Here is a 26,995-nt window from a genome sequence, read left to right as displayed (position 1 = left end):
TTGCTATTGTGAATAGTGCCACAATAAACATATGTGTGCATGTGTCTTTATAGCAGCATGATTTATAATCCTTTGGGTATATATCCAGTAATGGTTTGGCTGGGTCAAATGGTATTTCTAGTTCTAGATCCCTGAGGAATCGCCACACTGTCTTTCACAATGGTTGAGCTAGTTTACAGTCCTACCAACAGTGTAAAAGTGTTCCTATTTCTCCACATCCTCTCCAGCACCTGTTGTTTCCTGACGTTTTAAGGATCACCATTCTAACTGGTGTGAGATGGTATCTCATCATGGTTTTGATTTGCATTTCTCTGATGGCCAGTGATGATGAACATTTTTTTATGTGTCTGTTGGCTGCATAAATGTCTTCTTTTGAGAAGTGTCTGTTCATACCCTTTGCCCACTTTTTGATGGGGTTGTTTGATTTTTTCTTGTAAATTTGTTTAAGTTCTTTATAGATTCTTGATCTTAGCCCTTTGTCAGAAGGGTAGATTATAAAAATTTTCTCCCATTCTGTAGGTTGCCTGTTCACTCTGATGGTAGTTTCTTTTGCTGTGCAGAAGTTTTTAGTTTAATTTGTCAATTTTGGCTTTTGTTGCCATTGCTTTTGGTGTTTTAGTCATGAAGTCCTTGCACGTGTCTATGTCCTGAATGGTATTGCCTAGGTTTTCTTCTAGGGTTTTTATGGTTTTAGGTCTAACATTTAAGTCTTTAATCCATCTCGAATTAATTTTTGTATAAGGTATAAGGAAGGGATCCAGTTTCAGCTTTTATACATATGGCTAGCCAGTTTTCCCAGCACCATTTATTAAAAAAGGGAATCCTTTACCCATTTCTTGTTTTTGTCATGTTTGTCAAAGATCAGATAGTTGTAGATGTGTGGTATTATTTCTGAGGGTTCTGTTCTGTTCCATTGGTCTATATCTCTGTTTTGGTACCAGTACCATGCTGTTTTGGTTACTGTAGCCTTGTAGTATAGTTTGAAGTCAGGTAGTGTGATGCCTCCAGCTTTGTTCTTTTGGCTTAGGATTGTCTTGGCAATGCAGGCTCCTTTTTGGTTCCCTATGAACTTGAAAGTAGGTTTTTCCAATTCTGTGAAGAAAGTCATTGGTAGCTTGATGAGGGTGGCATTGAATCTATAAATTACCTTGGGCAGTATGGCCATTTTTACAATATTGATTCTTCCTATCCATGAGCATGGAATGTTCTTCCATTTGTTTATGTCCTCTTCTATTTCATTGAGCAGTGGTCTGTAGTTTCTCCTTGAAGAGATCCTATATGTCCCTTGTAAGTTGGATTCCTAGGTATTTTATTCTCTTTGAAGCAATTGTGAATGGGAGTTCACTCATGATTCGGCTCTCTGTTTGCCTGTTATTGGTGTGTAGGAATGTTTGTGATTTTTGCACGTTGATTTTGTATGCTGAGACTTTGCTGAAGGTGCTTATCAGCTTCAGGAGATTCTGGGCTGAGACAATGGGGTTTTCTAGATATACAATCATGTCATCTGCAAACAGAGACAATTTGACTTCCTCTTTTCCTAATTGAATACCTTTTATTTATTTCTCCTGCCTGATTGCCTTGGCCAGAACTTCCAACACCATGTTGAATAGGAGTGGTGAGAGAAGACATCCCTGTCTTATGCCAGTTTTCAAAGGGAATGCTTCCAGTTTTTGCCCATTCAGTATGATATTGGCTGTGGGTTTGTCATAAATAGCTCTTATTATTTTGAGATACATCCCATCAATACCTAGTTTATTGAGAGTTTTTAGCATGAAGTGCTGTTGAATTTTGTCAAAGGCCTTTTCTGCATCTATTGAGATAATCATGTGGTTTTTGTCTTTGGTTCTGTTTATATGATGAATTACGTTTATTGATTTACATATGTTGAACCAGCCTTGCATCCCAGGGATGAAGCCAGCTTGATCGTGGTGGATAAGATTTTTGATGTGCTGCTGGATTCGGTTTGCCAGTATTTTATTGAGGATTTTTGCATCGATGTTTGTCAGGAATATTGGTCTAAAATTCTCTTTTTTCGATGTGTCTCTGCCTGGCTTTGATATCAGGATGATGCTGGCCTCATAAAATGAGTTAGGGAGGATTCCCTTTTTTTCTATTGATTGGAATAGTTTCAGAAGGAATGGTACCAGCTCCTCCTTGTACCTCTGGTGGAATTTGGCTGTGAATCCATCTGGTCCTGGACTTTTTTTGGTTGGTAGGCTATTAATCACTGCCTCAATTTCAGAGCCTGTTATTGCTCTATTCAGAGATTCAGCTTCTTCCTGGTTTAGTCTTGGGAGGGTGTATGTGTCCAGGAATTTATCCATTTATTCTATATTTTCTAGTTTATTTGTGTAGAGGTGTTTTTAGTATTCTCTGATGGTAGTTTGTGTTTCTGTGGGATCGGTGGTGATATCCCCTTTATCATTTTTTATTGCGTCTATTTGATTCTTCTCTCTTTTCTTCTTTATTAGTCTTCCTAGAGGTCTATCAATTTTGTTGATCTTTTCAAAAAAACAGCTCCTGGATTCGTTGATTTTTTTGAAGGGTTTTTTGTGTCTCTGTCTCCTTCAGTTCTGCTCTGATCTTAGTTATTTCTTGCCTTCTGCTAGCTTTTGAATGTGTTTGCTGTTGCTTCTCTAGTTCTTTTAAGTGTGATGTTAGGGTGATTATTTTAGAACTTTCCTGCTTTCTCTTGTGGGCATTTAGTGCTATAAATGTCCCTCTACACACTGCTTAAATGTGTCCCAGAGATTCTGGTATGTTGTGTCTTTGTTCTCGTGGGTTTCAAAGAACATCTTTATTTCTGCCTTCATTTCATTATGTACCCAGTAGTCATTCAGGAGCAGGTTGTTCAGTTTCCATGTAGTTGAGCGGTTTTGAGTGAGTTTCTTAATCCTGAGTTCTAATTTGATTGCACTATGGTCTGAGAGACAGTTTGTTATAATTTCTGTTCTTTTACATTTGCTGAGGAGTGCTTTACTTCCATCTATGTGGTCAATTTTGGAATAAGTGTGATGTAGTGCTGAGAAGAATGTATATTCTGTTGATTTGGGGTGGAGAGATCTGTAGATGTCTATTAGGTCTGCTTGGTGCAGAGCCGAGTTCAAGTTCTGGATATCCTTGTTAACTTTCTGTCTCGTTGATCTGTCTAATATTGACAGTGGGGTGTTAAAATCTCCCATTATTATTGTTTGGGAGCCTAAGTCTCTTTGTGGTCTCTAAGGACTTGCTTTATGAATCTGGATGCTCCTGTATTGGGTGCATATATATTTAGGACAGTTAGATCTTCTTGTTGAATTGATCCCTTTACCATTATGTAATGGCTTTCTTTGTCTTTTTTGGTCTTTGTTGGTTTAAAGCCTGTTTTATCAGAGACTAGGATTGCAACCCCTGCCTTTTTTTGTTTTCCATTTGCTTGGTAGATCTTCCTCCATCCCTTTATTTTGAGCCTGTGTGTGTCTCTGCACATGAGATGGGTCTCCTGAATACAGCACACTGATCGGTCTTGACTCTTTATCCAATTTGCCAGTCTGTGTCTTTTAATTGGAGCATTTAGTCCATTTACATTTAAGTTTAAGATTGTTATGTGTGAATTTGATCCTGTCATTATGATGTTAGCTGGTTATTTTGCTTGTTAGTTGAGGCAGCTTCTTCCCAGCGTCGATGGTCTTTACAATTTGGCATGTGTTTGCAGTGGCTGGTACTGGTTGTTCCTTTCCATGTTTAGTGCTTCCTTCAGGAGCTCTTGTAAGGCAGGCCTGGTGGTGACAAAATCTCTCAGCATTTGCTTGTCTGTAAAGGATTTTATTTCTCCTTCACTTATGAAGCTTAGTTTGGCTGGATATGAAATTCTGGGCTGAAAATTCTTTACTTTAAGAATGTTGAATATTGGCCCCCACTCTCTTCTGGCTTGTAGAGTTGCTGCTGAGAGATCCACTGTTAGTCTGATGGGCTTCCCTTTGTGGGTAACCCAACCTTTCTCTCTGGCTGCCCTTAACATTTTTTCCTTCATTTCAACTTTGGTGAATCTGATAATTATGTGTCTTGGAGTTGCTCTTCTCAAGGAATATCTTTGTGGAGTTCTCTGTATTTCCTGAATTTGAATGTTGGCCTGCCTTGTTAGGTTGGGGAAGTTCTCCTGAATAATATCCTGAAGAGTGTTTTCCAACTTGGTTCCATTCTCCCCGTCACTTTCAGGTACACCAATTAGATGTATATTTGGTCTTTTCACATAGTCCCATATTTCTTGGAGGCTTTGTTCATTTCTTTTTACTCTTTTTTTTCCTCTAAACTTCTCTTTTCACTTCATTTCATTCATGTGATCTTCGATCACTGATACCCTTTCTTCCACTTGATTGAATTGGCTACTCAAGCTTGTGCATGTGTCATGTAGTTCTCGTGCCATGGTTTTCAGCTCCATCAGGTAATTTAAGGTCTTCTCTATGCTGTTTATTCTAGTTAGCCATTTGTCTAATCTTTTTTCAAGGTTTTTACCTGCTTCGTGATGGGTTTGAACATCCTCCTTTGGCCTGGAGAAGTTTGTTATTACTGATCATCTGAAGTGTACTTCCGTCAACTCCTCAAAGTCATTCTCCATCCAGCTTTGTTGTGTTGCTGGTGAAGAGCTGTGTTCCTTTGGAGGAGAAGAGGCACTCTGATTTTTAGAATTTTCAGCTTTTCTGCTCTGGTTTCTCCCCATCTTTGTGGTTTTATCTACCTTTGGTCTTTGATGATGGTGACGTACAGATGGGGTTTTGGTGTGGATGTCCTTTCTGTTTGTTAGTTTTCCTTCTAACAGTCAGGACCCTCAGCTGCAGGTCTGTTGGAGTTTGCTGGAGGTCCACTCCAGATCCTGTTTGCCTGGGTATCGCCAGTGGAGGCTGCAGAACAGCAAATACTGCAGAACAGCAAATGTTGCTGCCTGATCCTTCCACTGGAAGCTTCGTCTCAGAGGGGCACCCAGCTGTATGAGGTGTCAGTCAGCCCCTACTGGGAGGTGTCTCCTAGTTAGGCTACTCGGGGGTCAGGGACCCACTTGAGGAGGCAGTCTGTCTGTTCTCAGATTTCAAACTCCATGCTGGGAGAACCACTACTCTCTTCAAAGCTGTCAGACAGGGAAGTTTAAGTCTGCAGAAGTTTCTGCTGCCTTTTGTTCAGCTATGCCCTGCCCCGAGAGGTGGAGTCTACAGAGGCAGGCAGGCCTCCGTAAGCTGTGGTGGGCTCCACCCAGTTTGAGCTTCCCGGCCACTTTGTTTACCTACTCAAGCCTCAGCAACGGTGGACACCCCTCCCCCAGCCTCGCTGCTGCCTTGCAGTTCGATCTCAGACTGCTGTGCCAGCAGTGAGCTAGGCTTCATGGGTGTAGGACCCTCCAAGCCATGTGTGGGATATAATCTCCTGGTGTGCCGTTTGCTAAGACAGTTGGAAAAGTGCAGTATTAGGGTGGGAGTGTCCCGATTTTCCAGGTACCATCTATCATGGCTTCCCTTGGCTAGGAAAGGGAGTGCCCCGACCCCTTGCATTTCCTGGGTGAGGTGATGCCCCACCCTGCTTTGTCTCACACTCCGTGGGCTGCACTCACTGTCCAACAAGTCCCAGTGAGATGGACCCGGTACCTCAGTTGGAAATGCAGAAATCACCCGTCTTCTGCATCGCTCACGCTGGGAGCTGTAGGCTGGAGCTCTTCCTATTCTCCCATCTTCGAACCGAGTCCTCAAAGCTAAATTCTTTATTATACAGTTAGACATTTGGATAACTTGTAAACACAGATTCTTACACTATAATATAATTTTCTTTCTTTTCTTTTTGTAGGGCATAACTTGAGTGTTTATCCTAATTTTGATGTTCCAGTGACAAGTCCTACAATAATGAATCTGAAAGACAAGGAAGATAACTGTATGGTAAATAGCAATATATCTTTTAGGGAAGACCTTGTCTTGTCTACCATAAAACCACCCCAAATGGATTCTGATGAAGAAGTTATAAGGTGTCCAGATCCGGCTGAGAATGTGGCCACACAAAATCATATGGACATGTGCTCTGAATCTCAGGTGTATATATCAATTGGTGAATTTCAAAACAAAGCAGGTGTGCCTGAAGATGAATGTTGGACTGGCCAAACATCTGATGCTGGGACATATCCAGTGGCAGATGTGGATACTTCTAGAAGGAGTCCAGGTCCAGAGGATGGACAGGCCCCAGTGCTGACCTACATTGACGTAAAATCTAGCAATAAGAACCCCTCCAGAGCTGAACCCCTGGTGGCCTTCAATGCTCAGCATGAGAGTAGGAGCTCTAGAGATAAGTATGGATTAGACAGGACTGGGCTAAGCAAAGTGGTAGTAGGTGGAAGCCACCAAAATGCCATCTCTTCAGACAAAACAACTCTCCATGAATTAAGTACTCTAGGAAAGGGAATAGATCAAGAGGGGAAGATGGTGCTGCTAAGCTTGAAACTCACCCCCTCTGAGCCCTGCGATCCACTAAGTTCTACCCTGAGGGAGCCCTTAGATATTAGGTCTTCCCTAAAGGACTCTCACACAGAAGAGCAGGAGGAACTCTCAGTGCTATCCGGGGTCATCAAGAGATCTTCATCCATCATATCTGATTCAGGCATTGAGAGTGAGCCAAGCTCCGTCGCCTGGTCAGAGGCCCGAAGCAGGGCTCTGGAGTTGCCCAGTGATCGGGAAGTCTTGCACCCATTTGTTCGAAGACATGCCCTCCACCGGAACTCCCTAGAGGGTGGACACACAGAAAGTAACACAAGTTTGCCAAGCGGCATCCAGGCTTCTCTCACCTCCATTAGCTCTTTACCTTTTGAGGAGGATGAGCGGGAGGTGGCACTCACTAAGTTAACCAAGTCTGTATCTGCTCCCCACATCAGTAGCCCAGAGGAGGCTGCTGAAGATGCAGACACCAAGCAGCAAGATGGAGGTTTTGCTGAACATTCAGATATGCACAGCAAGAGCCAAGGTTCCCCAGGATCTTGCTCTCAACTTTGTGGTGACTCTGGAACAGATGCTGGAGCAGACCATCCCCTGGTGGAGATAGTTTTAGATGCTGACAACCAGCAGGGCCCCGGATACATAGACATCCCCAAAGGGAAAGGGAAGCAGTTTGATGCTCAAGGACACTGTCTTCCTGATGGCAGGACTGAGAACACTCCAGGTGTTGAAACCAAAGGTCTTAATTTAAAAATACCACGTGTCATAGCACTTGAAAACCCCAGGACCAGATCTCTTCATAGAGCACTTGAGGAAACCCCAAAGGGCATGCCTAAAGACTTGAATGTGGGTCAGCAAGCTCTTTCCAACAGTGGCATCTCAGAGGTTGTGGGTCTCTCTCAACATCAGGTGCCTGAATTGAGCTGTACGTCAGCTGCTGACGCCATCAACATGAACTCAACAGGCCAGCAAAGCCAAAGCGGTTCACCTTGCATTACGGATGACACAGCATTTAATAGAGGAGTGAATGCCTTCCCGGAGGCTAAACATAAAGCAGGCACTGTGTGCCCCACTGTGACCCATTCCGTTCATTCCCAGGTTTTGAAAAACCAAGAGCTGAAGGCAGGCACTTCCATCATGGGGTCCCATCTGACTTCTGCAGAGACCTTTACTCTGGACAGCCTGAAGGCTGTGGAGGTTGTGAACTTATCTGTGTCTTGCACTGCCACCTGTCTCCCTTTCTCATCTGTGCCCAAGGAGACCCCTGCCAGGGCTGGATTCTCTTCCAAACAGACCCTGTTTCCCATCACCCATCAGCCTTTGGGATCCTTTGGAGTTGTTTCTACCCATTCCAGCACGTTGGATGAGGAAGTCAGTGAGAGGATGTTTAGGTAAGCTGGCTGACGGGCTTACCTTTCCCACAACAGTCTTTTAGATTTTTCCACATATTTCTCCATTTCATGCATACTGTTTCAAAATTTAGATATCTGTGATTTTCTTATTTAAATAAGGTAATATACCATATTATAGATAATATATCATAGATATTTAATTCATATGATAGGAATTTAAAATGCAGAATACTGAAAGGAAGTAAAAATGGTCAATAAGTCTACCTTCAAATGTAACCACTGTGTATATTCTTCTGCATTTCTTCTATGTGAATCTATATTGATTTATGCTTTTTATACAAAAATGAGACCATTCTGTACAAATGGCAATTGTAAATGTTTAATTTAATAATATATTAGAAATATCTTTCTATGTTTATAAATCTATGTTTGCATCGTCATTGTATTGATTACACAATATTCTATTGCATGAATATACCATGACTTATTAACCAAATTCTATACAAATGAACCTTTAAATTTTGTTCAACTATTTATTTATTTATTTATTTTTTGAGACAGAGTCTTACTCTGTCACCAGGCTGGAGTGCAGTGACGCAATCTCTGCTCACTGCAGCCTCCGCCTCCTGGGTTCAAGTGATTCTCCTGCCTCAGCCTCCCAAGTAGCTGGGACTACAGGCACCCACCACCACACCCAGCTAATTTTTGTACTTTTAGTAGAGACGGGGTTTCACCATGTTGGCTAGGATGGTCTCGATCTCTTGACCTCGTGATCTACCCACCTGGGCCTCCCAAAGTGCTGGGATTACAGGCATGAGCCACAGTACCCCGCCAATTTTGTTCAATTTTTATTGCGAATATTATAGCTCTCTTATGAATATCATTGTACCTCTACCTTTTCATGTTTTGAAAGGGGAGTTCTTTGAGAGCCTTTGGGGAATACAATTCTTCATCAGATTTGACTCCCAAGCACCCTTTAACATTGTGGGGCTTCTACGTTTACCTTTGTAATGCCAGAATTCATTTCCTCATCCTTGTATTGGGTTTGTATTCATATTGCTCTCCCATCTATAAACTATATATCTGATTATGTATATAATAGAATCATTTTGTCAAAACATCCCATCTTCTTTACCCTTTTGCAAAATGCTAAAGAGTTACATATTAACGGTGTCTCCAAAAGAAATTGCCACAGGCAGGTAAACACAGGATTTTTGTTTTATAAAGAATGTTAAATACCTATCATATGGTACTTGTCATTAATTCAATGAGTACACAGCAGACATAGTAGATGCTGTCCAGTGCCTGCCTGGTCAGGGGTTCCCTTGCTTTTATTGTACCTGCAGTCTAACGGAGAGACAGACACATGAGAGAAGTAGATGAGGGCAGTGACTGGGTAAATATGATGTTTCATGTGTGCGTGGTGGAGCCAAAAGGAAAAGCACCTAATTTGGCTTGGGGAAATGAGTGTGAATAGGGATAGCGGCCAGGCAAAGCTTCCTAGAGAAGATGGCATCTACTCTGAGAAGAAAATATAAGAGACAATGATGGTGATGATGATGATGATGATGATGATGATGATGATGATGAGGCTAATAACAGATAATAACAAAAAATAGTGAGTGTCAAATTTGAGATTCTGACCTTGGCAGTCTGACTCCAGAGTCCAGTCCCTTAACCATCATCTTGCCAAGTAACCAGACAAAGAGCATCATAGCTAAGTGAGAAAGGCGTTTCAGGCACACAGGCCCTCAGGCACCAAGGCATGGAAGTAAAGCCAAGTCATGTAGTTCATGCAGAGAATTATAAGAAATGTGTTATTTGTGGAGGCTGGGAGTGGTGAGGAGTGATGCTAGAGAAGCAGGGGAAGGCCAAGCCATGGTGGGCCTGGGTGTCAATCAAGTCAAGAAGCTTTCACTTTTTAAAGATTGCATGGGGCCCTGGAGCTGGGTAGAATCTTTGATGTCCTGTCACTCTGTCTCCTGTTCAATGCAGGAATCACATAAGCATCTGCGGAACCAAAACCCATAGAAGCTTCGGGTTATTTTTGTTTTTGGTTTTCTCTTTTTTAAATTTTATTTATTTATTTATTTTTATTTATTTTTTATTATTATACTTTAAGTTTTAGGGTACATGTGCACAACATGCAGGTTTGTTACATATGTATACATGTGCCATGTTGGTGTGCTGCACCCATTAACTCGTCATTTACGTTAGGTATATCTCCTAATGCTATCCCTCCCCACTCCCCCCACCCCACAACAGTCCCTGGTGTGTGATGTTCCCCTTCCTGTGTCCAAGTGTTCTCATTGTTCAATTCCCACCTATGAGTGAGAACATGCGGTGTTTGGTTTTTATAGAGTGCTTTCCTGCCTCCTTGTTCAGAACAAAGCTTCACTCACTAGCATGTCCCCTGGGAGCTCAAGTCAGCTTTGCCACTCAGCAGGCACTTTGCTTGTGGGTGCTCAGCCCTTCTACACACCAGCCCAGCTCATTTCCTGTTCAACATGAAGTACACAGCTTGGCTTGTGATTAATTAGTGTATTCTCCAGTTTTTATCAGGCCAAAGAAAAATTTAAAAAAGAACTGAAGATTGAAGGATTTCTGTACAGTGACTTAACTGTACTAGCTTCTGATATACCATATTTCCCACCAGAGGAAGAGGAAGAAAATTTGGAAGATGGAATTCACCTGGTTGTCTGTGTCCATGGCCTGGATGGTGAGTTGTAAAACAAGTTTTCTTCCCAAATTCTGTCATATATATGACTTATAATATTTATGTATTAATTTAGATGAGGTATTCATTCAACAGAATGTTCAATTAGCAACTGTGGAATGACAGGAATTATGATGACTCTAAGGAAATGGTATGGCTTGCTCTTAAAGAAAATATCTATCTGTCACAAAAAATCTGTTAAGTAAATAAAATACATGAATGAATGAATAAATGTAGTGAAGGAGTGAATGGAATAAATCAATACATAAATAAATGGAATAAATGATTAATAGAATGAGTGTCAAAGTGAAAGAAGGAATGGAGTGAATGAATTAATGAAATTAATGTATTATGGGAATGAATATATTAATGAAGTGCATGAATACAGTAATTTGAATCCATGAATTCATGGAATTCATGAGTCAATACAATGGTCTGAATAAAGGAAGAAATGGAGAAGAATGAATAAATGTATTCATTTTGAGGAGCTCAGGTTAGTGGCCCAGACTATCTTGCTACCTATGTTTATTTACCTCCCACTTATAGGATACCTTTTGTATACCAGGGACTTTGCTAGGTTCTGGGATTTGCAGGAACAAAAAAACTTTCTCACTCATCAGCTCAATGTCATGCATGACCAGTCTGTACCTCTCATGTATATGACACTAAAGTAAAATGAGATAAGACTCTCAATAAGTGTGTTAAAATAAGAAATCTGATCAGGTTATAGGCAATGTTTTTCTCCATCATGCATGTGAAAGATGAGAAATGTTATAAAGATAGAGCGGCTTCACCCCTTTTGTATTGTCAGAAAACGGAGCCATAGATCACATTACCAACTGGGCAACAAGTCATGAAAACCACAACCGATACCAAGCATAGGGTGCTTTGGAAGATGACTTCTCTAGTTCAAGGTGCATATGTCTAAACTCTGCAGAATTTTCAGGATCCACTTGTTAAAATTCAATTTCCAAGGGCTTATTTGTATTAACAGAGAGCTGAGCACATTGATAACAGTTATGAATATTTACACAACTCTTCATGTTGTACAAAAACCTCAAGATTCGTATTCTTATAAATGTTCTCAGTTTATTAATAACACCTTATTAAATCATATTTTCTGGGAAAATTTTAAGTTGCAGAAAGTTCTCTTTCCCTCAGTAGCTGAAGGAGAGGGGGCCATTTCTACCCATTACTTAACACTGAATGCTGAATATAAACACTTGCAGCTTTTTTTTTTTTCCTAAGGCAGGCCCTGGCATATCATTAGGGAACTTTAAACAATAGAAACAGTGGGACCAAAAAGCCTAATTTTACTGACAAAAATGAAAGAGGGAATGAATAATAATTAACCTCATAACACAAAATGCACAGATTTCCTTTAAAAAAATGACCATTTTATGACTGTGACTCTACAAGTTTGGGCATGTACTCTGACAGGCCACCAACATAGGGGGCGTGTGGGCATATCTGAGTCATCCTTAAGCATTAGAGATAACCCCAAACACCTGGACTTCCCCTAATTCCGTGTGGCACTTTCACCCTCCTTTGAATCATTGGGTAGTTTCATAAAGAATGATATTTGTCACTCACAGTTAACAAACTATTTTGGAACTATGACCTATGGGGTATATTTTCATGACAAAGTAGGTAATTTATATATCCAAATACTCAGCTTCTAACTTTCAACTGTACAGGGAACTTTTAAGAAATAGGACAAAAATTTATTAAGACACAATTGAACCCCTATGGCCAGCATTAAATTTATGCCTCACTATACTTCATATAAACCTTATTCTGTTGTAGTAAATCCATTTTTTTCACATGACTTTTATTTTGGGAATGCATTTCCTGTGTTCTTTGTGCCTTGATAACCTTGCATTCTTAACCTTTCATTCCTCTGCCCCGATGGCCACTGCTGTGCCTCCGTAGAGCTTGCTCTGCCATGACTCTTGTTCCCAAGAGACAGTCCTATTCTATTTAGATAACTGTGCCATGATTGGCCAGTTGGGAGGTAGGGAGGCTTGCAGATTACCTATAAAAGGCAGCACTAGAGTCTTCCTTTTAAGTAAGTAACTGAAGATGGGGCTCGTAGGAGTCGCATTGTGCCCCATCAGCCATTCGAAAGAACCGCTTGCAAAATGGAATTTGCTGTGGAAGAAGGGGAGGCGGTGTATCTCCCACTGTTCCTGTATGCAGAGTGTTCACAAGCCACATGCTCACAGATCAGGGATAACTCTATCAAGGTGGGACCGCTAGAAAGAACCAGACTCTGAGTGTGGGGGGCCGAGGGGTAACAGGAGAGCCGGGGTTTCTAGCTGTTTTAGTTGTTTATATTATCTACTTAACCAAAACTGAGAAAACCCAGTAGAAATGGGGAAAGAGGGAGAGAGAAAGAAATTCCTCGTGTGTCAACCTTTTATATGACTAACTACAGGACTGGGGTGGGGTTATCTGTCATTTTTAGGGAACAGTGCAGACCTCCGGCTGGTAAAGACTTTCATAGAACTGGGGCTCCCTGGAGGAAAACTGGACTTCCTGATGTCTGAAAAGAATCAGGTATGATGATACAAATATCAGAACTGGAAGAACCCTGGATGCATGCTTGTATGGGCCTCCTAAATGCACCATGATAATTTATGGACACACACAGATAGGAGGAGACCTTGAAAAGAAACGCTGGCCAGGCGTTTGGATGGGTTGGAAAGAAGAGACTGTTTTATTTCGGGAGGGAGAGGAAACGGTAAGAAATGAGAACATGTGAATCAGTTGACGGGAGCCTTTGCCCTCACAGGGCATTAGGGTGGGTGGCAAGTGAGAGCATCAATTATTTGGGTAATGACTCCCTTCCTAACTGTTGGCACTCAGTTCTGCTGCCTTTACTCGGGCACCTGCTCTATACAAAGTTGTGCACCATGCAGTACGCAGAGGTATAGATGTTGACGGAGAGAGAAGAGAATGACTTTTTGGAGCATCTGAGTACTCGGTACCTGTTTCCCCATTTTATCTTCATGGCAGTTCTATCACACATTGATACTACCATCTCCTCACAGGACAGGGAACAGAGCTTCTGGGAGTTAGGCAGGGTCCATGTCAGGCTGTCCTGGAGAGGAGAATACTATATATGATCTCCAGGAAGGTAATTCCTGTGTGCACCCAACTTTAATACGTGAACAAATCTGACGCAGTATTAAGAGAGGATGGCTAGGCGCAGTGGCTCGCACTTACAATCCCAGCATTTCGGGAAGCCAAAGCAGTCAGATCGCTTGAACCTAGGAGTTCAAAAACACCCTGGGCAACAAAGTGAGACCCTTTCTCTCCAAAAAATACAAAAATTAGCTTGGTGTGATGGTGCGTGCCTGTATTCCCAGCTACTTGGGAGGCTGAGGTGGGAGGATCACATGAGCCCAAGGAGGTCAAGATTGCAATGAACTGTGATTGCACCACTGCACTCCAGCCTGGGTGAAAGAGCAAGACCCTGTCTCAAAAAATAAAATAAAACTAAACTAAACTAAACTAAACTAAAATAAAATAGGATAACCAGGCCAGTCAGAGGAGGGAGCAGGGAAGTGAGTGAGCAGCACTTGCTCACTTTGTGTTTGTGATTTGTGCCAGTGAGGTTTTCTTTTCAGGGAAGATAAGAATTGTTAGCAAGAGAGATCTGGTGAGGAAGTAATCCTTCCGGGTGTGCACATCCAGCAACTCTCTGATGCGGCTTCATGGCTGCTGGGTTCAACCTGGAAACCTCAGGTCTTTAGAGCTGGACCTTTACACAATTCACTTAATTGCAGGAGTTGGCCACTCAGTACCGATTATTCACTCATTGTTGTTACTTTTTGAAAGTTGTCTCATCAGCAGGTCCACTTGCAGTATATGTTAATATAGATTTAAACGCCTTGGTTGGGGAGTCCCTGATATTACTTTTTAAACCTACTGTGATTTCCAAAGCATAGCTCATCATGGTCAACTCAGGCCTCATAATTATAGCCATTTGTTTAAATAATGTATATGTTGAATTAACATTTTATAGATGAGGAAATAGGCTCTGAAAAGTTAGAGAAAAAAAGGCAGCATCTCTCTTAGGTATATTTTACCTATTTTTGTTTGTTTTTGAAATGGGGTCTCGCTCTGTCACCCAGGCTGGAGTTCAATGGTGCGATCTCAGCTCACTGCGACCTCCACCTCCTGGGTTCAGGCGATTCTCCTGCCTCAGCCTCCTGAACTACAGGTGCGTGCCATCACGCCCGGCTAATTTTTTGTAGTTTTAGTAGAGATGGGGCTTCACCATGTTAGCCAGGATGATCTTGGTCTCCTGACCTCGTGATCTGCCTGCTTTGGCCTCCCAAAGTGCTGTGTTTACAGGCATGGGCCACTGCGCCTGGCCTATTTTACCTAATTTTTAACATGGCACTAAGGAGGTGGCGACACTATCCCCCTGTAATAAATAAGGAGACTGAGGTTTAGATGGGAAGCAACAGGTCCAGGGCACAGATCCCATAAGCAGAAGAGCTTATGGTTCTTTCTTGTTCCAGGAAGTCTTAGCAGTATGCTTTATTCTCTCGCGCCTCAAAGCTCATTGGATGGCAGGTGACAGAGACTCGTAAAGGTCTTCTCTTCACCACTCCTATCCCCCAACACGTACTCCTTTCTTCACAGGATAGACATTTGTGAGACATCCTATTCACTTTTCCTAGCTCTTGGCAGCCCATGGTGTTATAGACAGCTCCACATATGAGGAACTTTTCAAACATTTTTGGATATTGGCCCCAAATCTATTTCTCTTTGACTCTAATTCATGTTTCTAAAAGTTAGTCCTTGAGGTTATAGAAACCAATCTAATATATCTTCCTTGTTGCTGCCCTTCAAATATTCAAGGACATGTGTGGCATTCCTCCTCTTCCTTTGATCTCCTGGATCCTTCAACCATCCATCCTAAGACGTGGGTGACTTTACGATCCTTCCCAAAGCTGACTGCATACTCTAAAGGCTATGCCACAGAAAGGGCAGGCCTTTGGATGCAGGCCTGTCTTGGTGTGAACGCTGGGTCATGTGAGGTGAATAGGCGGCCTCCCCTCCCAGAGTCTATTTCCTCCTCTGTGAAGCAGGGGCAGGAATCCCAGCGTCACGCTGACACGCCAGGCACGTGGTGTGGCAGTCGGCACCACAAGCTTGCTACTTCAGTGTCAGCCACCCTCCCAGCTGAGTGTTCCTGAGCATCTCCATGTTTCTTTCTTAGAGCCCCAGTCTGTGGGCCTTTTGTCCTGAAGTCATATCTTATCCTGTAACCCTAACATCAGAGGTAGGCACACCCCCAGTAGGCACCACAGTGTTTAGTGGAAGAACACAGGCTGTGCACAAAGCCCAGCCCCCGCCACAACCATACCCAACACCTGTTCCTCTCTCTTCTTCCAGATGGACACATTTGCAGATTTTGATACTATGACGGATCGGTTATTGGATGAAATCATTCAACACATTCAGTTGTACAACCTCTCCATATCCCGAATTAGGTAAAAGGAAACCACAGGTAGTTAATGCTGGGGGAAGAGGGGGGACATTTTTGAGTGTTTGCTGTATAAAAGCAATAATATGATGCCTTCTGTATACCACTGAGCTAAGCTAACTTGTGACTTTTAATAAATTACTTTTAATGCAGAAGTAAGTACCAGGTCTGGCGTACACATTCATCTCTGCCATAGTTTATGTCAGGGAGAATAAAAATTTTGTAGTTCTGTAGAAAGAGTCTTGGACTTAAAACAAAAATTCCTAGGTTTGAATTCTTGTTCTAACACTCACAAGTTGGAATCTTGTTTCTTGCCATGTACCAGATATATAACCTTTTGCAAGGTTTCTAAACCTCTAAACCTCTGTTTTCTTATCTATTAAGAGGAACTAGCACTGAGATGATGTTTGAAAAAGGCTGGGTACAGTGGCTCATGCCTGTAATCCCAGCACTTTGGGAGGCTGAGGCAGGCGGATCACGAGGTCAGGAGATCGAGACCATCCTGGCTAACACAGGGAAACCCCGTCTCTACTAAAAACACAAAAATATTAGCTGGGAGTGGTGGTGGGCACCTGTAGTCCCAGCTACTCAGGAGGCTGACGCAGCAGAATGGCGTGAACCTGGGAGGCAGAGCTTGCAGTGAGCCTAGATTGCGCCACTGCACTCCAGCCTGGGCGACAGAATGAGACTCCATCTCAAAAAAAAAAAAAAAAAAAAAAAGAAGAAACAGAATGAGTTGCCCACCCCAAAGAGAGAGTTTCAATCAGCACTACTTTTATTCTTACACTGTACCAAACGTTTCAGTGACGACAGTGCTAGTAAGCAGCTTGCATTTTTCATGCAATTGAATATGTAGACATAGTGCTAATCCCTTGATATACATTATCCCATTTAGTCTTCAGATACCAAATATTACTTCTCTATTCCACAAATGAAGCCTATAGAGGTTAGATTTAAAAAAAAACGAATAAAAGAAAAGCTAGGTGAGGCAGTTTCATAGGGTGACACTGATTTCTTTTCTTGGCTGGTTTTATGCTCATCATGAGTAGAGGTGGGGAGGTATAGCCTCTCAGATAATAGGCTCTCAATAAATAAGTATTAAACTTGAGAGTAATGATGCATTGAACACGTGGGCCTGTGAGTAGCAGTATGGCTGGAGCAGAGCCTGCAGGAGGGGGTCTAACAGCATGGGCTGTGAGCAGGTGGTTCAATATATACACAGCTGGTGAAGGAGAGGATGAATGGCATTGTGAGGCCATCCATATACGAATGGCCTCCCAAGCAGGATAAGGACTTGGGACTTGATCCTGTAAATGACAAGGAGATTTCAATGCTCAGAGGTGCATTTCAGTAAGGACCTTCCCTTCCCCCAGGTGGAATTAAAGCAGGCTGCTCTAACAGCATGAAGCTGGCTGAAATGCCCACACTTCTCCCCTGACTGGGCACAAAGCTCCCATTCACAAAGACCCCATCTCGGGCTTCTCATGGCCAGGGTTTGGAAACCTGATGAGGTTGAGTTGGCAGTCCCGGTTCTCTTTGCCATTTCCCTTACATTCAGTGGGAGGTGGAGAACAATGTCCCCTGATGCTTCCAGCACTGCACTCTTGGGCAGCAGCATTCACCATCACACTCATGGGTATCCCTTCTGTTTCTCCACAGCTTCATTGGCCATTCTCTTGGCAACATCATCATCCGATCTGTCCTCACACGGCCCCGGTTCCGGTATTACCTCAACAAACTCCACACGTTCCTGTCACTCTCTGGGCCTCACCTGGGAACCCTGTACAACAACAGCACCCTGGTTAGTACAGGTAAGATTCTTCTAGGACTCGTCATTCCTCAGAATTAATCTGGGGCCTCCGGGGCGTGAAACCGGGGACAGGTTCTTCCACTTGGAACCCTGTGACTGTGCAGTCTTTTCCAAACATGGCATGGAGGGAGGAGTCCTGGCCTTAGAGCTGTGGCCCTTGTGTCTGGGGGCTGAGTGAGGTGACACTAGATGTTTTCCAGGATCATTTCTGCCTTCAAATTTCTGTGAAAAAAAGACAACGTCCCTGGGGTCCTGGTTGGAAAAGACTGACAAGACACGGTGTTGTGATGAAGAGAACAGGGACTCTGAATCAGGCCACCTGCATGACAAACCTGTGGTTAAGTCCTGACCAGGACACTTGAGGGAGACTGTGGCCTAGACATTTAATCTCTGTGCTCCTCAGTCTCCCTGTTTGTAAAATGGAGATTATGTGTGTATGTATCTGTGTTTGTGTATATGTATGTATACATATATCTATGTGTACAAGCATGTACACAATATAAGTATGTATACATATATATGGTGTGTAGGTGCATATGTGCATATGTGTATCATAGAATTGTTGAAGATTACACAGGAGAAGGAAATAAGGTTGACTAACATCTATGGGAGGTTAAATATATCAGCAAGAGTCAGACAAAGAAGGACCTCAACTGACTCCAGAAGATGTTAGACTTACCCTGTAGACCTTGTAGATACTACTCATGAGATTTTACTGAGGAGGTGACATGGTTTGGTGTATGGAAGCCCAAGGAGGGCATTGAGTTTTATATGTAATAACAAATCGTTTATTAAATCATGTTCTTAACAACTACCTCAGTAGTCCCTGATTGTTCAAACCCATTATGTGGCATTAGGGTCACCCCTGATAAGCTTCCTTGTCCCTGCAATCTTCCAGGCCTCTGCCACTGTCCCCTGTCCTCTCCCACACTAACGTTGTTTCCTCATGGCCTGGTCAGTTTAGTTAGTTTGCTTTTAAGTTATTTTATGGCATACTTGTGAACATGAGTTATCCGACACAATGGCACATAACAAATGGAAGTCCTTTCCTCTGCACTCTGTCTTTCCTCCCAAACCAAGGAAGCCATTCTTTGGACAGAAACAAATTTGTTAAACTACATTTTTCCCCCACAGTTATAAAGGAATCTTGCAACATCATAAAATATTTTTTAAAAAGAGAGACTTTACCAATAATATCTCCAATCTAGCGTATCCAGAGTAATTTTATATGTTTCGTTCTACTTATCTTTGCGCACACACATTGATGTAGCAGTCAGTGTAATATATGTACATACCATAGCTTGCTTATTTCCTTGTGTTTCTATCAGATTAATTTGCTTGTTGTGGTTACGTAATCCTTACACTTATCAATGTTAGTGTTTGCCTAAGCTTAGCCAAACACATGAGATTTTTTTTTTTTTTTTTTTTGAGAGAGAGTCTTGCTTTTGTCGCCCAGGCTGGAATGCAATGGTGCAATCTCGACTCACTGCAACCTCAGCCTCCCAGGTTCAAGCAATTCTTCTGCCTCAGCCTCCCAAGTAGCTGGGATTACAGGTGCCTGCCACCATGCCTGGCTAATTTTTTAATAGAGTCGGGATTTCACCATTTTAGCCAGGCTGGTCTCGAACTCCTGACCTCAGGTGATCCACCTGCCTCGGCCTGCCAAAGTGCTGGGATTACAGGCATGAGCCACCATGCCCAGCCAACAGATGAGTTGTGAAGTAAGACATTTATTTTAGCTTTACTGTATCCTAAATGTATCTGTAAGGATCATTCTTATGTTCTTTTCGCATTGAAAATTATTACCCTAGGCTTCTTTTTCGGAAGGAGATTGACTGGATTGAAGAGTGTGGGTAGTTTCTTACTCCAAAGGCTGTTGTCCTATCATTTTTGCAGGATGATTTAAGTCCTTTCCACCAGTACATGAGAGGACAAATTTACCTCTAACTTCCCAACTATTTGCTAGTATGCCTACTTCTCTCTTATTTTCAAGTTAACTAAAATTCACAGTTTAACATTCATCTCACCAAAATTCCATCCCAATTAGTTTTTGTTTTATGTTTTTGATTTTTATTTTGTTTTTGTCTTCCTAGGCTTATGGCTCATGCAGAAACTGAAGAAATCCGGGTCTCTACTGCAGCTGACCTTCAGGGATAATGCTGATTTGCGCAAATGTTTCCTCTACCAACTAAGCCAAAAAACAGGTCAGTGGTTTCCCCCACAGCTGCAGTTATGAGTTTGAGCTTGGGATTCAACTCCTGAGACACAAATGAGATATAATGCTACATTGATTCACTCACAGAAGGGCCTAGTCAGGAGGCCCAGCACTCAAAGCCTCTTTGGCTCATTGGGAGGCCAACAGCTACCAGGAACTCAGCTCCTCTTGTCCATTGCCCATATGGCACGTGAGAGATTGAGCCAAGGTGTGTGTAAGATCATTTCAATAGCCAGAAGCTGTAGCTTCCACTTTGTGCCAGTTTTTCAATGTTCTCATTGCAAAGGCCTAAGATCTGTGTGCCAACTTCACCCAGGTACAGGCCCATCTACAAAAAAGGCAGATGCAACATTTTCCACTGATGTTGACTGTGCAGTGGGAGACGGGGGTCATTGTCAGGCAGGCCTGCTATGATACCTGCGCCCTCTCTCTGTCATGTGGAAGTGCATAGAGGTGTTGAAGACCCTACCTGCTATATGGGAATGTCCACAGAGGACAGCAGTAATGGTGATCATTGCCGAGTGGTCCCCATGTCCAGTCGGGGAGTGGAGCAGCTGACTGATTGCCCTGCTCAGTACCACCACGCAAGCTGGCCTGGCCCAGGGTCTGTTCTTGGTCACAATCTTTCACCGTCCTGTAAACACTGACTCTGCTGATCCCTCTGTGCCTGTGAATCTGGTGTAGCCACGGGCTCATCTGTGAGCCTGGCTGAGTTCCTTTCCTACTTTCTGCCTCTGTGTGTTGAGTTGAGCTCTTAGAGCTATCTCCTGTGGAGGAGGAGGAGGGAGGCAGGGCTTGGCAGAAGAAGGTGGGACTGCAGTGTGATCACTGTAGAGTCCGTCAGGGGTGCAGGAGCTGGGGTGGCCCTGGAGAGCTGTCCTGAAGGAAGGGGAGGGGCTAACCATTACACCTTTGTCTCCCTCACCCATATATTGGCCAGCTGTTGAAGTAGGCTGCCCCCAGTGTGTGATGTCTGATGAGGGGACCCACACTTCAGTAGGGCACACATAGCTAAGAGCTGACAGCCGCCCACCCAGCAAGATCTGGGGAATGAGAAGGACAGTCTCAGTACAGATGGAGTGTCCGGGTAGTCTGCAGTGCTCAGGAAGTTCACGATGGGCTCTGAGGCCTGGAGGGATACACTGTGATGTTTAATTTGAAGGGTCCCTCTGTCTGCATTGTGGGGACAGATTGCAGGAAGGCAAGACTGGCTGCAGAGAGGTGAGTTCTGAGGCTGTTTTCCTAAAGCATGGGACGTGGTGAAGGCTGGAATTAGGGGAGGTGTTGGGGTTGAGGAGGAAGAACAAGATAGTCAGACTGACTTTTCCTTATGAACCCCTTAATATTTCTGTCCCCAAAAGGCTTCTTTGGTCCCATTCTTGTTGCTTATTTCTCTGTGTCCAGAGTAGCTTTCTGTGTGTCTCCTTAGCTTTCATGGCTGATGAGAGCAGGCTTCATCTCCCCTCACAAACTCAAAGCCCCTGCTTAGTGACTTCTTTTCTCAACCTCCCATAGGCCCCCGCGATACCTCTGTGCCATCTGCTGTGCGTTGTTAAACCTCAGGACAGAATGTCCTTGTGCGATGACACTAGTGTGTGGTGTGTCAACATTTTTTCTCTCTATAGGACAAGTCTGGAAATTTGTGCAAATTTCCAGAGGGTGTTGAAGTTGAAACTACCTGGGTAAAAAGCACTCATCTGGCTAATTGTTACAGGGCTGCAGTATTTTAAAAACGTCGTGCTGGTTGCTTCTCCCCAAGACCGTTATGTGCCATTTCATTCAGCCAGGATTGAAATGTGTAAAACTGCCCTCAAAGACAGACACACAGGTAAGCTACATTTAATTTTTGCTCAGGGACTTTCTAATTTGAAAAGCAAAAGTAAATTCATGGAATTGACTGCCTATTGGGAACACCTGGGCTATAGGTTTAGTGCTGCATTTATCTTAGCTTAGTGACAGGACGAACATAGCTCATCTCGATGTTACTGTGCCAGATCCTTCCTTTGTGTAATAAACAGTCGCATGTTTATTAGATTATGAAACTTTTGTTCAGTCCTATTGTGTGCCAGCCACTGAAATTGATGACTGGGATGTATAATTCAATGAGACAGGCCCTGCCCTCAAGGGGCACATTGTCTAGTTGGAGCCTCGACAAGTAATAGCAATGAGAGTAAAATGTGATAAGTCAAAAAATAAAATAATGCCTAAGGCATTAAGGCAGCCCAGAAGTGGAACAGGGCATAGGACAGAGTCAGACGAGGATCCCTGGAGATGACAATGAGTTAGGTTTTAAAGGATAGGTAGGAATTTTCCAGACAATCAAGATGGATGCGGGCTGGCATTTGTGGTCTCCTTTGGTTAATTTGTTTGTTTTTTTTTTTAAACATGTTTTTAGCTTTTAATTTTGAAACAATTTTATACTCAAAAAATGTTGCAACAACAGTACAAAGAATTCCTGTATACGTTTCACTCTGATGCCCAATATTAGCGTCTTACATAACCATTGTACCATTATCAAAATTAGAAAATTAATACTGATTCAATATTGTTATCTAATTTATAGACCTTGTCTAAATTATGTCAGTGTCCACTAATGTCCCCTTTCTCTTCCAGAATCCAATCTAATTTGTTTATTTCTATGTCAGGCATATTGATTATTTTTTAAGTAAATAGTAGTTTTGTTATATTTTAAGGTACTATCAAAAAATAGTGTACCAAAGGCCCCAAGATTTGGTGCTAATATATAATTGGGTCTATTCCAAATTTTCCCTGGTATCTGGAAAATCCAACAGGAATTTTGAAGAAAAAATTTTTAAAAATTAGTTTTAATACATAAAATAGCATTGTGTTTTATACCATCTAGTATATGTAATGAAAAGTAACACAGGGCATATTCTAAAATGATTCTTTTTTTCTGATTAAAAACATTATAGAATATTTGAAAAAGTCAAACTCATTTACATAATTTATGATCCTTTGTAACTCCACCTCTATCACTACCTACTTTTCGTGTTCTTCTAGTCTGTCTCTTCATGTGTGTTCACGATAAACGTTATAATTTTGTGTCATGATTTGATTTAGAGTAATATAGTTATTTGTCCATGTTAACAAAATATCATAAATACAAACACATTTTAATAATTATAGACTATATGCATATACCATAATTTAATTAACAACTTCTCAATTACTGCACATAGAGAAGTGCAGTATTTGAGAAGTGCAGAACATTCCACTTGCTTCTGGACGGTTTCCTTTTTAGTTATTATGTGATGAAAGACTTTGCATGTGTAAACTTTTAATACATCTATGGTATTTCATTAAAATCGATTTCTAGTAGTGGTATTATTGGAGGAAAATGTTAATGAGTTACTACTCTTAAAGTTTTTTGCCAAATTCCCTTCTAAAATATTGATACCAGCAACACGTGTACTGTTAGAGTATATTAGTGCCTGCCTATCTCACTCTACTGTCTCTCAGATTAAATATTAATTTAAAGATATTTGCTTATAATTTTTCAGCCTGAATTTTTAAATATTGATGCTTTTTTATGTATATTTTTAATCCATTTTTAAATATTTTCTAATTGCCCATGGGACATCATTATATGCTAAGACCTGTGACAATAAATAGTCAATGATCTGGTTTTCAGTTCAGACTTGACTAAACATAGCTGTGGTCAATAGACAGCCAAACTGTTTCTTTGTGCAGGGATTTGCTAATTTTCCTTGCCTGCTTTCTTGTCTCCCTGACATAGAGAAGTATTTTTGTTGACATTTCAGCCTTGGTAAAGGCTTAAGAACAGAGTTCAACAACTATGGTCCACAAGCCAAATTCAACCCACCTCTCATTTTGTAAATAAAGTTTTATTGAAACATAGCCACACCCATCATTTACATATTGTATATGGCTGCTTTCACGCTAGAATTCAGAATTATGTTGAGTAGTTACACTGCACGTCCTGGAAAGCCTTAAATATTTACAGAGAAAGTCTGACAACTCCTGCTCTAGCATAGCAAATTGTATTTATTATGGGCCGGGCACAATTCATGCGCTTTGCTTATCTTATCTGATATTCACAATGGCCATTTAAGGAAAAGGGAGTGTATCTTCAAAGGATATTAATATATGACTTAAATTGATTAATCATCCTGTTTGTCATCTTAAGAAAAAATCGACCTCTCTTTTGTTAAACTTACATTTTCTGTTACATTTTTACATGGACATCAAAGAAGTGTGGCTTAATTGGTGAGTTAAACAGATTGGGAGTCTTGATACGAAGTTTAGTTTATACGTGATTATCACTTTTTTTTTTCTGGAAGAAGTACCAATATTTTTATTTTTCAAAAATTCTGAAATAAAATACCTCTCAACCTCTCTGACTTCACGTAACCTTCCAATTTATTCTCTACATTGTCATGTAGATAATTTGCTCCTATCCCAAAAGTCCATCAATTTAAAAACAGTGCTGTATTTGAGAAAACATATAAGAGTTTGCTATAAATGTTAAAAAATATACCAATGATTGCCTCCAGGGCTTATGAAACCAATCAAGGTCTCAGCAGAAAATGATCTGGTTGAGTAATCACTACATTTTGAGTGACTTTTTTCTTCAAATAAATGACCTTCTGACCTTTATTGCATATACAATTTAAACAAATTATGGTATTTGTGTAACAATATATGCTTCTATTTCCATTTATTGGCAACATTTATTCATTATTCTTGTTATTACATAATATTCACATACATCATTTAAAAAATATTATTACGTAGTGTTCATAAACATCATTTTAAAGGAGCGCAGAATTGTTTAGCCCACAAAGCATGGTTTACTTAACTATTCCTCTGATGCTGAATTTTGGCTGACCTGCATTTTCCCTTGGAAGGACTATTTCATGCATAAAATTACTGTGGCATAACCTCACATCATATTATTGCCTGTTGTAATGACCGCTACTCTAAGACATTAATGGGCTCTTGGGAATGACCATACCATTTGTTTTAACCCCAAATTCTTTTTAGCTGAATTGACATGGCTACAACGAAATCCCTAATTATTTCAATTTCACGTTTCAATTCCCTTTACCTCAAAGCCCCTACCAAGACCCTAAGAAGAGGGGGGAAAAGAAACACCCCCAAATACATACCCCATGCATGATGGGGGGTCCAGCTGTCCATCCCAGTCTGGGAAAGCAGACCTCTAAGTACTCTCCCCTGCTGATAACTGGAGGGAAAAGGAAAACGGTGTTGAGTTCCTTCACGTGGCATGAGAGAGTGTCCAGAGTGAGGCTGTGGACTGTTAAACTCAGAATAAGCTCTCTTTCATCATCCAAAATGACTGCTCTACTGGCTTTGTAAAACAGACCCGGTTGTTTGGAGTGGGTACCCAGAAGCTTACCTGACTTACAACTTCCAATTACTGTCTCCCCAGTTGGTCAAAAGTAAAATATCCCAGCTCTCAGGATCATTCCAGAAAGTGTCTGTCAATGATATAAAAGTTGTCATAAACAGTTTTTCAGAAAAGAAGAACACAGGGCTAGGAGATATGAATCGTAGATCCAGGTGTGCAAATTTATCTATTGTTCAGCAATTCAATTGCACTGCATGGCTCCAAGACCTCCATGGCCTGATGCAAAATTGCAACTGTGTCACTTTCAGGTGGAAACAGTCAATTCAGACTAACAATTGTAAAAAGAAAACAAACCAACATAAAGAAAACTGCATTCTCCTTCTTTGGAATCAGAGGAGTCGGGTGAAATGCCACGTGGCTTGCATTATGCATGACATCAGAAAATGTCTGCTTCCAATTCTCTATTGAGCTGTGTTTCCAACCCCCAAGATCCCCTGAAATAGAACCTGAAACGCTGAGGGTCCTCTCTGGTGTCGGCCTCCTTCTCTGCTACCCTGCTAGGAGGTACAGCTATTATTGAGAAACACGAACACCGCTATCATAACTTCTGGTGCGTGGGTTCATAAAGCCGCTATTAGGAATCCCCTTCTGACTTCTGGCTATTGTAATCTAACTAGAAAAAGAGAACTTTGATTTTATTTCATATTTATTTCACTAACATTAGGAAGAGATTGGAAACTGTTGTATAACAGGTCTGCCCAGGAACAGAATTTCGACACACATCCAGTGATGTTCTCTAGATTCCACTGCTAATTTCTGCACCAGTTTCATGTCCTTCTTCCCCCCTTTACAGGGCCAGTTTATGCAGAAATGATCAACAACCTCCTGGGCCCTCTGGTTGAAGCCAAGGACTGCACTTTAATCCGACACAACGTGTTCCACGCCCTGCCCAACACTGCCAACACCCTGATCGGCCGAGCCGCTCACATCGCTGTGCTGGATTCAGAACTCTTCCTGGAGAAGTTTTTCTTGGTGGCAGGACTCAACTACTTCAAGTAGTGGCTTTGAGGGAGCAGGTCTTTGGTAATGCTTACGATCGGTGGAGAGCTTTAGCTGAGACCTGCTTTTACAGACCTCACCATTTCAGAATGAAGCTTCAACAGCATTGGGGGATGGAGGCTCGGGTGGAACCTGACATGAGAGGTGCTTTTGTTTTGGAGATTGGAGAAAGCTGAGCAAATAGACTAGATGACAACAAACTTTGCTTGAATTTGTATAGTTACCTGGAGTGTCATTCAAGATGTTTTCTAGGAAAAATATGAGAGAATAAACAGAATACTTGGGAGTTGGTGAGCTCCCCTTGCTAGCCACTACTGGCTTACTGAGAGATTACTCCAATTTAACTAGACTTGCCGAATATGTTACTAGCTTATAGCTTTATCATTTCTGATTAAGTGCACACAAGCATTTCAGAACTCAGGTTAATCTCTGTGCAGAAGTGGAACATATTTGTGTAAATAGAATCCTCAATAGATTCAAATGTGTCAGTTGTTCAAGAAAATGTGATGCCCATATTCATATTCTCTCTTCATGTTTTCTAAAC

At 41.8% G+C, this 26,995-nt stretch overlaps 1 protein-coding gene across 4 annotated transcripts in view; it reads left to right on the top strand.

The window, feature by feature from the left end:
- The window catches only part of FAM135B (family with sequence similarity 135 member B), a 364,542-nt gene extending 337,780 nt beyond the window's left edge, over positions 1 to 26,762 (top strand). For 3 of the 4 annotated variants that reach the window (XM_019032899.4, XM_063709528.1, XM_055348039.2), the window contains 8 exons: positions 5,812 to 7,834; positions 10,348 to 10,514; positions 12,979 to 13,070; positions 15,924 to 16,021; positions 17,674 to 17,825; positions 19,918 to 20,028; positions 21,754 to 21,867; positions 26,246 to 26,762. In XM_019032899.4, coding sequence (XP_018888444.4) covers positions 5,812 to 7,834; positions 10,348 to 10,514; positions 12,979 to 13,070; positions 15,924 to 16,021; positions 17,674 to 17,825; positions 19,918 to 20,028; positions 21,754 to 21,867; positions 26,246 to 26,451 — 2,963 coding nt within the window. In that variant the 3' untranslated portion in view covers positions 26,452 to 26,762. Of the gene's footprint in view, positions 1 to 5,811; positions 7,835 to 10,347; positions 10,515 to 12,978; positions 13,071 to 15,923; positions 16,039 to 17,673; positions 17,826 to 19,917; positions 20,029 to 21,753; positions 21,868 to 26,245 lie in introns of those variants that run through there. The other variant, XM_063709529.1, reaches the window with a different exon arrangement.
- Positions 26,763 to 26,995: the final 233 nt, after the last annotated feature.

Source organism: Gorilla gorilla, chromosome 7, assembly GCF_029281585.2.
Source record: "Gorilla gorilla gorilla isolate KB3781 chromosome 7, NHGRI_mGorGor1-v2.1_pri, whole genome shotgun sequence".
In the NCBI taxonomy this organism is placed as follows: domain Eukaryota; kingdom Metazoa; phylum Chordata; class Mammalia; order Primates; family Hominidae; genus Gorilla; species Gorilla gorilla.
Note: the sequence above shows the minus strand (reverse complement) of the source record. Positions and strands in the feature narration are given on the sequence as shown.